Source organism: Pagrus major, chromosome 18, assembly GCF_040436345.1.
Source record: "Pagrus major chromosome 18, Pma_NU_1.0".
Classification (NCBI taxonomy): domain Eukaryota; kingdom Metazoa; phylum Chordata; class Actinopteri; order Spariformes; family Sparidae; genus Pagrus; species Pagrus major.
In genome coordinates this window covers 24,452,727-24,462,867 of record NC_133232.1, presented here as the reverse complement: position 1 = coordinate 24,462,867, position 10,141 = coordinate 24,452,727, and the positions used below count along the sequence as shown (strand labels likewise).

Genomic DNA, 10,141 nt, shown 5'->3' with positions numbered 1-10,141 from the left:
GAGAGAAGAGGAACCATCCACCTTCGCTCTTGTTCCCCTTGATGATATTTTAACAACACCCTCATGAATATGGACACCGCAAAAAAAAACAAAACACTTCATTAAACTTTTTTAAAATATTCTTTTTAAACATGACACCCCTCGAACGGGGTGATTATCTTTGGAAAGGCGCCAGCCAGCTGCAGGAGAGCTTTGAAGACATTCCTGAGGGGATATAAATAGTGTATTTACTCCCAGCACACCCCATGCAGACAATAAGCTGATACAGAGCTGGTCAGCCTTCTTCTTGCTATCCAGAGTTTTCCCAGAGGAGCACAAGCTAGCTTCATCATGCACTCTATATCCCAGATGGATCATGAGCCAACCACAGTATGGAAAACACTTCTTTATATATATATTTTCCCATAAAGTTTGAAGACTCCTGCCTCCTGCGAATTATTTCTGTATTTAGAAGAGGGGGGAAGTTAGAAGTCATAATTCCTCAGACTTTTGTGATGATGATGCGGCTTTATAAAGCGGAGGACTGCAGCCTTAGGCTCGGCTCGTGGTTATTAAGCTCTCTTATTGAACCGGGGAGATTTGATGCCGGATGAAAGTCCAGCTCCACCTGCAATAACTGCGTCCCAGGGTGTTATTTTTCAAACAGAGGGAGCAGGACTGCGTGTCACTGCATCCTTCCTCTGGCACATTCAGTCACCTTCCCAGAAACATTTTATTTTTAAGGAGAGTTACAACACAGTAAAAGTCATATTTGCTGGACCCAGACCTGATCTCTGAAATCAGGCTGTATAGAAGAATTGTGATCTCACGATGTTTAAATATTTACTGAAAAAACACTGAGGTATTGAAATGAAATACACAGATTTAGCACAAACAGGTCTCAGCTTGGCCATTGTTCTGGTGTGAGGTGGTGTGATGTTGTGGCGGAGCTGTGAGATTAAACTCTTACGTAATTTTGGGGGTTCGCTGATAAGAAACGGCTGAGAGAGAGTATTACTTTGCTTATATGTGGCGGACCCTGCCACCTTTCTAGCTTCAAACAGTGTTCTGGGGACCTTATCTTCCTCTGAGAACAGCTTGTTTATTCAGTAATGGGAAAACTAAATATTTCTGAGTTTGTTTTATTGCCTCATTAATATTGTAAATGTTAAAATTCTTACTTCTCAAAAACTACATAGTGCCCCTTTAACTGCAGCAAGCAGAGATAAATGTGTGTATCCAAATTACCTGTAATATTGCCGAGAAACCCAACCAGGCAACATTTTCTATAGTATTTGATTTCTTCTTTTCTCCCCGTGAGACACTCAGAGGCAATTCTGACTTCCCCGCTTATCCCCGTGCCCACATCTTAGAGATGGTGCAGATTAATCTTCTATTTATCTCCACACAAAACACCCGCTGTGAACCAGCCTCCAGCACTGCAATCCAGCTGCATTCGTGGCCTGAATTTGACTCTGAAGTAGCTCCTTCCTCCTGCTTGCTGCAGCATAAAAGATTGATCCAATACAGGGATTCCTCTTTCAAAGGTGCAGGTTTGCAGGACTTATCATACAGCGACCTATATATTACAACTCTGCATGTCCACAGTGGCATAAATATATTCAATGATTAAATAGCTGAGCATGTTTGCAACACTGAAACACTGCAAATGTTTCTAGTTTCTTTTGCTAAACTCCACATTTTATTCATAGACTTTGAACACAACACTGGACCTTTTTTTTTTTTTTTTTTCAACATAATAGAAGTTACATTTAAAGGATTTTACGGGAGAAGAATGAGTTCTGACACACTTCCTTTCAAGCGCAAAAACACGTTTGTCCCATGAACCCATTCTCTGTGTTATTGTGTGCGTTTAGAAGTTCTGCATATGATTTTCTTGAAGGATTTCCTGAAATCCCTGTTGAAAATCGTGTATATTATGGGGTTCACAGAGCTGTTGCAGTAGCCAATCCAAAAGAAAAGGTTGAAAAGTGCCTCGGGGATGTAGCAGCTCTCTCTGCAGATAGCATGCAGGGTGTAAGTGAAGAAGAACGGGAACCAGCAGAGCACGAACACCCCCATCACTACCGCCAGCACGAAGGTGAAACGTTTCTCCCTCATCTGGGCCACTTTGGTTTTGTTGGCCGCTGCCAGCTGCTGACGCCCAGCTGGGTTCTTCTGCTCCGGGTAGAGGTGCAACGCGCGGGCCGAAGCCCAGGAGAGACGGCAGTTCTGAGGAGGGCAGCAGTCCGACCCCTCCACCTTTCTCCGCTTGGTGAAGCGGTGATTGCGCGGTTTAGTATCCGACGGACAGCAGCTCTCCTCCAGGTCGATGTCATCCAGCTCCCCTTGCCTCTGCTGGTGGCTCCCGGAGCTCTGGCTGCTGGGGCTCTCCATCTCGAAGCGGTCCTTCCTGACGAAACAAGTCTCGGACTGAGAGGGCTGCCTCTCAAGGCCGTTCTTGGCCACGAACACGGTGGAGGAGCGCTGCTTGGCCACCTTGTAGATCTTACAGTAAACCAGAATCATGATAAGACCCGGAGCGAAGAAGGACACCAGGCAGGAGGAGAGGATGTACCAGGTCTCATCGTTCAGCAGGCACTCCCGTTCATCGTGTTTGGTCATGAGGAGAGGAGGGAAGGAGATGATAGCAGATATTACCCACACTACAGCGATCATGGACTTGATGCGCTTTGGAGTCCGCTTCAGGTTGTAGCTGACCGCCTTCGTCACCGACCAGTAGCGGTCCAGGCTGATGGCGCACAGGTGCACGATGGATGAGGTGCAGAACAGCACGTCCAGAGCCAGGTAGAATGCGCACCAAGTGCTTCCAAAGTACCAGTAGCCCATGACCTCATTGACGAGGGAGAAAGGGATGACCAGCGTGGCCACCAGGATGTCCGCTGATGCCAGAGAGACCAGAAAAAGGTTCTGGGGCGCACGGAGAGCCCGGCTGGTCAGCACCGCTACAATCACCAACACGTTACCGACAATAGTCACCGAAATGATCACAGTAACCACCAGGATGATGAGCGCAGTGGCTGCCCCCGTGTGTGGCAAGGCAAGCGGCGCGTCCGTGGCGTTCTCATCGTTGGAGACGTTTTCCACCGACAGATTTAACTGGATTAAATCCATTCTGGCTCCACTTTGTCCTCTCGTATCATGTTTGTTGTTTCGCACCCGTTTTTCTTCGAAAACAGCTCAGACTGGGTGCGCTGAGCAGCCTTCTTAACTAACGCATGGAGCTGCGTTGCGCGTTACGCTCCTGGTCAGTCCAAACAGAGAGCAGCCCACATGAGACACAGCGCCGGCACAAATGTAGCTCGTCCAACTGCAACCCCTGCAAAAGGTCCTCACGGGCACAGAGAGGTCCGGAAATATCTGTGAGAAGAAAAGAGTCCACAGTCCAAGGCTCCACGAGTAAAGTCATTCCTCGGCTGTCACATCCTCGTGCGTAAAGCTGCTTTTGCGTCCTGGAGAACAGCATCGCTCTGGAGACGCGCGAGAGATGCACGGTGCTGGTGGAATGAATGCCCATAGAGGAGTGAGGTGACATCATTCCGAGGACAAGCCCATCTCTGAACTTAAAGGAGAGAGAGAGAGTTAGAGAGAGAGAGAGAGAGAGAGAGAGAGAGAGAGAGAGAGAGAGAGAGAGAGAGAGCTTTGTTTAGACAGTTGGATTTGAGATTTCTTTGAAAATGAAAGTGTTTGTCTGCAGGCCAGCCCTTGGGCTTGTTGTGCTTGATTTCATATTCTCACACTGTTGTTTTCTTTCTCTGAATATTTAACTTTTCTCAGCAGTATATCTCTGCATGCAGGGAGTGGAAAATCACAACAACAGTCTTGTGTTGCAGAACAAATCGTGCTACCGTGGCTTTGCAGTGTAATCCTTTTAAATGATTATCTTAAAACTTTTTCATGGCAGGGACAGCGCCATGACAGGGATGTTTTGAGGGTGAAATGACCATCAAGAGGCACTGATGGATGTGGATAGAAAACAGCCCAGCAGGAGGCTTCTCTGAACTTTATCAGCTCTGCAGGGCTGCCAATTAGAAAGCCTTAATGCTCAAAGTTAAAAGGCGTACATACAACAGTGATTGACGATGGAATTTGTGCAATTATTGGTGCATTTTTCATGGTTGACCTCTCTGATGGAGACTTATGCACCCTCACTCTTTTCCATTATTCCTACACTGTAATCTGGAGCCGCTCTGTGCGGGCACACAGAGGTGACCATAGTACCTGTTGCTGAGAGGCTTGCATCTCTTTTCTCTGGAGGTCTCGTTATATAACACGTATGCAGCCGTGTGAGGCAGCCAGTCGTACAGCCAGGGGATATTTACCAGTCGTGAGTGATACAAACAGACTCACATACACACACATGGTCAGTCTGGGGTCATTGTGAAATAAAACTATGAAACAAAATTGCTGCTGAGCTGCTGAGCAGACTGCAGCTCCGCTCACCAGATGCACTTCACTAATTTTAGATTAAAAAAAATCTATTTCTAAAGTAAATAGCGTCTGCTGGAAGGCTGTCAGTATGGGATTTGCAGTCCAGCTAAAGCTGGTCGATGGATGCCAACATTAATGTCGCTGCATGCGTGTGTATCTGTGTTCATCCTCGAAAGTGAGTTGTCTGGGTGCTCAGCAGGAACATCCTTTAGTGGCTGCAATGAGATGAAACACACAAGTAGATTTGGAGGAGGATGTGGAGGAGGATTTCGGACAGCCTATCTCTCTTCCTGTTCCCTCGCTCTCTCTGTCGCTATGATCTCACTCCCTGGGATGAACATAAAAAACAGTGAAGATCATCTAAAAGGTGACTGTCACCATATATCAGTGGTGTGTAGACATTCCCTTGAGGATCTACCTGCTGCATAAAAACAGAAAAAACAGTGACCTTAGTACCCAGCGTCCTCCAACACAAACATGCTCTTTATACAAGCAGAAAAACATTTTGTTGTGTCTGACTGTGGAACCTGAGGGGGAGCCAAGAAATGACATACAATTATAATTATTACAAATGAGCCTTTCGTGTTAGGTAATCCTCTGATGGAAGATGCAATTACACACAGTTCCTGTGTTTTATTGCTTTTCATTTTAACATTAAAGGGACTTTAACAAATGTATGGATTTGCTCCAAAGCAGAGGACTGACCAGACAAAGCCTAAAAATGATATGTACATGTATACTGTATGTACTTTTAACATGGCAAAAACCGAAATCATGCAACAGAATTTTTCCACCTGCAGCTGTTGACAGAATCTAGTCAAAGCAAGAACAATCTGTTTTGTCTGGTTGGTGCTCGGGCTTTACTTTCAACAAAGAAACTTTGCAGACAAATGTTCAACAGAGAAAGAACAAAACTGTCTCCACAACAATGTGTGTGCTTTTATCCAAAATTGGATGAATGCAGAATTTGCAGTTACATAATATCAAAATATCTTTTCGAAGCTGAAAGTCACTTTACAAACATTTCAATATTTATGGGGGCAAGTATGGAGGGCTGAAAATGCCAAAATCAAAAGGCAATAAAGAAATAAAGAATAGTTCAATAGTAACTAAGTACAGAGGCAAATTAAAGCAGAAATATCAATTTATGTCACATTGTATGAATTAATTAATGCCTATATTTATTTTTAATTTCATTCTTGATGCATTGAATTGCACATTAACTCATTTGTTGAGCCATTTCTTGATTTTTTATTTATGTTTGACACTGAAAGTCACTTTACAAAGATTTCAATATTTTTTCTTTTAGTATGAGGTAACATATCTCTTTCCTCTCATTTTGAGGACTATCAAAAAAAAATGACAGAAATGACATAATAGTAACTAAATACATTGGCAAATTAAAGCAGAAACATCCATTTATGTCACATTGTATACATTAATTACTGGCTACATTTATATTCGTTTGTATTTTTGGTGCATTTAATTGCATAATATAATTTGCTGAGCCATTCTTGCAATTCTTCATTCATTTCTGATTTTGGCGGTTTAAGCCCTTCATAGTAATGCGCTTAAAAAGACACACAAACATGCACAGCGTCTGACATTTCATTTACATGACAAAAGGGGCGCATTTATATTGTATATGTGCTGCACATAGAAAGAAACAAAAAAAAAAGGAAAAAAGCATGCAAGCAAAAGCATACTATCTTGATATGAGAAGCTGTTGAAACTATTGCGATGCTATCACAGAAAAATAAACAAAATATGAAAAATAATTAGGCCCATTTTCCCTCTAGCCTTCTGTACCTTCTATTCTGAGTAAAACAACAATACCCAGCATCCTGTCACTTTGGATCCAGCTTCCTGTTTTGATGCGGGCGTCGCACCTAACGAGGGGTGGTTACACATACATCCCCTGCCTCTGTGTGGCTAAAGGTTTTCTCACAAATTAAGAATCACACAAATCAAATCCCTCATAAACCAGTCTTACTCAAACGATTAGTTTCCAGTTGAGAGCAAAGACGGTCACTGAACGAGCAAAACTCATCAGCTATTCAGCGTCTGACACGTCCAACATGTTTGTGACCCCTCTGTGACGCAGATGACAGATGAATTTACTGTCACTTCTGAAATATTAGAAGCTCTCTGACGCCACGGAAGCGACGGGAGTGGCACGAACATTTACCAAATTGGTTTAATCTCGTCATTTCATCGATCATTAGACATGCACTGTGATTTGACAACTTGTCCCCCTGCCAGCAGGTGATGTTTTGAGTAATGTGGTTTTAGTGGTAATTGCTGCCCCCAGAAATTATTCATTAGCTTAGCGGTGATTATTAATACGCTCGCTGAACATCATTTCGCTGCCAAATCAGTGCTCTTATCATAAGCTTCACTTTTTCTCACTTACTTGCGGATGCTTTTCGACCAAAAGTGTTACATCCAGGCTTGCAGGAGAGGCTGCCACTTCTGCTTAGCCTTTATGAGAGGCCTTGTAAAAATATGGTATGCTGTCATCATATGATGATGCTGATAGCACTGTTTATTGGCCAAACAAGACCGTGTAGATGAGAAGAAAAGATCCCTGAGAGGGCAGACGCGCACAGAAGCGGATGATGGCTGCGCTTCGTTCGCTGCCTCAATCCTCTTACCTTCCTGTTTTCTCCTAAGGAGGCTGTTTAGGCTGGTTGTGAGCAGAACCCACTGCTGCTGTTATGTAACGTTCCAGGAATAAATGGCCTGAGGTGGTGTGCGCAAACCTCATCTCAGGTTGCAGGTGATTTCTCATAGTAAACATTTTCTTCAGGGAATTCAGCCTGCAGAAATTCAGCCAAGATTAAATACTGTATATGCATGATTATTTGAATGCATGTGTTGTAGGATCCATGGCTCTTGCTAATGTGTGAACCTGTAGGAGATAGCGTGCAAGGGAGTGGGAGAGGACTTTTTGTGTGTGTTTGTGTGTGTGTGTGTGTCACAGCCACACTGTGATTCACATGTTCTTTTTGCAGAGATCACACATCTTTCCACATCTCCCACCTTCTTGCGTTGCTATTGCTGTCAGGAGGTTTGGCAGGTCTGGATGAATACCTCACGGTTGACCTTTGTTGTGTCCCAAACAAGCAAGATTTCCCTCAGAAACCGTGCTGGAATTTAAAAGTGTGACCGGATTAATGACGCCTTGAAGGTCACACATGTCAGCACACTCCTTGATAGTTTCACCTGAAATTATGAGCGATGTCAGCTGCAGCTTGGCTTCATATCAGGGAAGCGCAAAGGGACATAAACATTTCGGCAACTATTTACAGTGGATAACGATGTCTGCTGCGTTTAATCATTTTAAAAGCTTAAAGTGGAAATAGACAACTTTTCAACTTTCCCTCCTTATGGTATTACCGTGCTACCGCTAGCAGCCTGGCTACAGTCCAAAGTAAAAAAACAACTGTAAGAATCCAAATTTGACCTGGAAACCCTTATCCCAGTGGTATGAAAGGCAGAGTTAAACACCTGTTGTATTAATAAGTAGGCAGGTTTTGTTACTTACTGATATAATAGAAAGAATGCCGGTTTTGAACCATCTCAAGTCCCGCTGGTAAGGGGAAACATATGATTAGGGGACAGTGGCAGACTCAGGCTGTTTGAGGGGCAGGGGCGTAGTTTCCAGTTATTCCAGTTGTTCCTCTGTTACCAAGGGATGGTGACCGGCTAAAACAATTCCACTTCCTGTTTTGGTTTAGTAATGGCAGACACACTCTTTTGTGCTGTAATTCAAACTCAGTTTTTCTGGGAAACATCGAGGCCAGTAGCAAGCCGACAAGCATAGAAAGGCCAGAAAGTGCGGTTTACAAGGAACCAATCTACGTATACGTGGTATAATTTCTTCTGCAGCCTTTACCCTGTGGAATCAGTATTTACATGAGAGTGATAAGTGAAAGCAAAAAAAAAAGCTTATTGCAAGTTTAATTCATCACTTCTGTAAACCATCATGGCCTTGAATATGTTTAAAACTGATCCACGAGTCTCACCAGCTGCTCTGAAATTAAATGAGGCATGAAGGGCTTCGTCGTTGATAAAGACCTCAAGTGGTTGCGTAGACATTCAGCAGAGGAAGGCACCTTTAAAATTCACTTCCTCGACCCTAGAGAATAGGCTTCCTGCAAAAACACTTGAGTGAATTAGATCCTCCACCTCATTTCAAGGAAAGGGACACATGTGTTGCTGGTTCAAAGCAGCTGATGTTCAGGATGCTTGCTGTGATTTAGTTAACTGCCTTGTCGACTGGTGGCCACAGCTTGGGATTAAGAAAGACGGATGAGGAATACAAGGCAGCAGGTGAGTATGTGGGCCTGTAGCAAGTCAAACCTTGTTTTGTTTGAAGTAGTGGGATCATTTCACCACGCTCTATGATATGTTATCATCTAATATCACTGGCCACAAAACTGTAAAATTCATTTTTTTGTCTTCCTTTACGCTGAAAAAGTGGAGCAGTGACTCAGAACTCACTGATGATTCACGCGACATCAAATGTTTATTACCTGACTTTCATGTCTGGAGGTGGAGGGGACGGTAGTGGGGTTACATGGCTGCTAAGTCTCTCAAAATTTGTAAGTTTGAGGCGACAAAAAAAATTATATTTTTTATTGGAAGTCGTGTTTGTAGACACAAAACCTGGTGTTTTTTTTACAAGACCTCGGGACATTTCAGTGCCAAAACATCCATAACCATACGTTTTTTAAAAAAACTTACCAGATCATGATCGTTGTAAGAAGAGAACAATTGAACTAAGTCTAAAGAAATATAAAGTTGCAACATAAAGAAATGTAAAGTTTTAACTTATCTGTGGTGTTGTAGAAATGTACACACATTTATTCTGGCAAATGGGATGAAACAACACATTTTTATGATCATGTCAGTCTGTCTGTGGGTCTATTTTGTCCAGACTGAAGCATCTCAGCAACTATGACTAAATACATGCAATGACATTCCTAATCCTATTCAAAAGCTGCCATGTGACTACTTGTCCCATAGCTGCTGGCATGACTGTGACGGAGATAGACAGAAAGTTGCCAAACACCACATCTTTTGTTTGTTTTGCTCTGCTGTGTATGCACCCCAACTATTGGAAGTGAACTGTTAGTATTCAAGGTATCCCTCTGTATCCTGCCACCGGGCCAAGTGCTCATTAGAGCATTCAATGTGAATTTGCCTTTGGCCTCGTTCCCTGTTATTTTTGCGTCAGCCTGCAGAGTGCAATTGTGCCCTTTTATTATCGCACAAAACATCTCTGTTTATTTACCGTGAGTGTTTTTGTTGGCACACAACACTGGTCTCTGAGATGCTGCACATCATTTCCAGGAAAAAAAACTGGAGAAAGGGAAATAAGACATTTCAGATCATTTTATTTATACTTTCAGTCATGATTGATTCTCTAGTATTGTATTGCCATTAGTTGAAAGTGTGTTACTATATAAAACCTCCTGACGACACAGTTGTACATAATGGGCATGATTGACTTTTTAGTACTTAACATCATAAAGCACTTTATTAGACCAGCTGTGAGAGAACAAGATGAAGCGCTGTCCCCAAGAGAGGCAATTTAAAAGACATTTCCTAAGGTGTTCACAAAATGGTGGATTCCAAAATATCTTTTCAGTCTTCTGACATCGTGTTAAGTGGTTCAGATCATGGCTACAGTATAAAGCTGTTC

General features: G+C 43.1%; 1 protein-coding gene across 1 annotated transcript; it reads right to left on the bottom strand.

The window, feature by feature from the left end:
* Positions 1 to 698: 698 nt before the first annotated feature.
* Positions 699 to 3,475, bottom strand: adra2db (adrenergic, alpha-2D-, receptor b). Its single transcript, XM_073487666.1, has one exon. It carries the CDS (start codon positions 3,112 to 3,114, stop codon positions 1,840 to 1,842), a length of 1,275 nt encoding a protein of 424 aa, XP_073343767.1. The 5' UTR covers positions 3,115 to 3,475; the 3' UTR covers positions 699 to 1,839.
* Between the last annotated feature and the right edge of the window lie 6,666 nt (positions 3,476 to 10,141).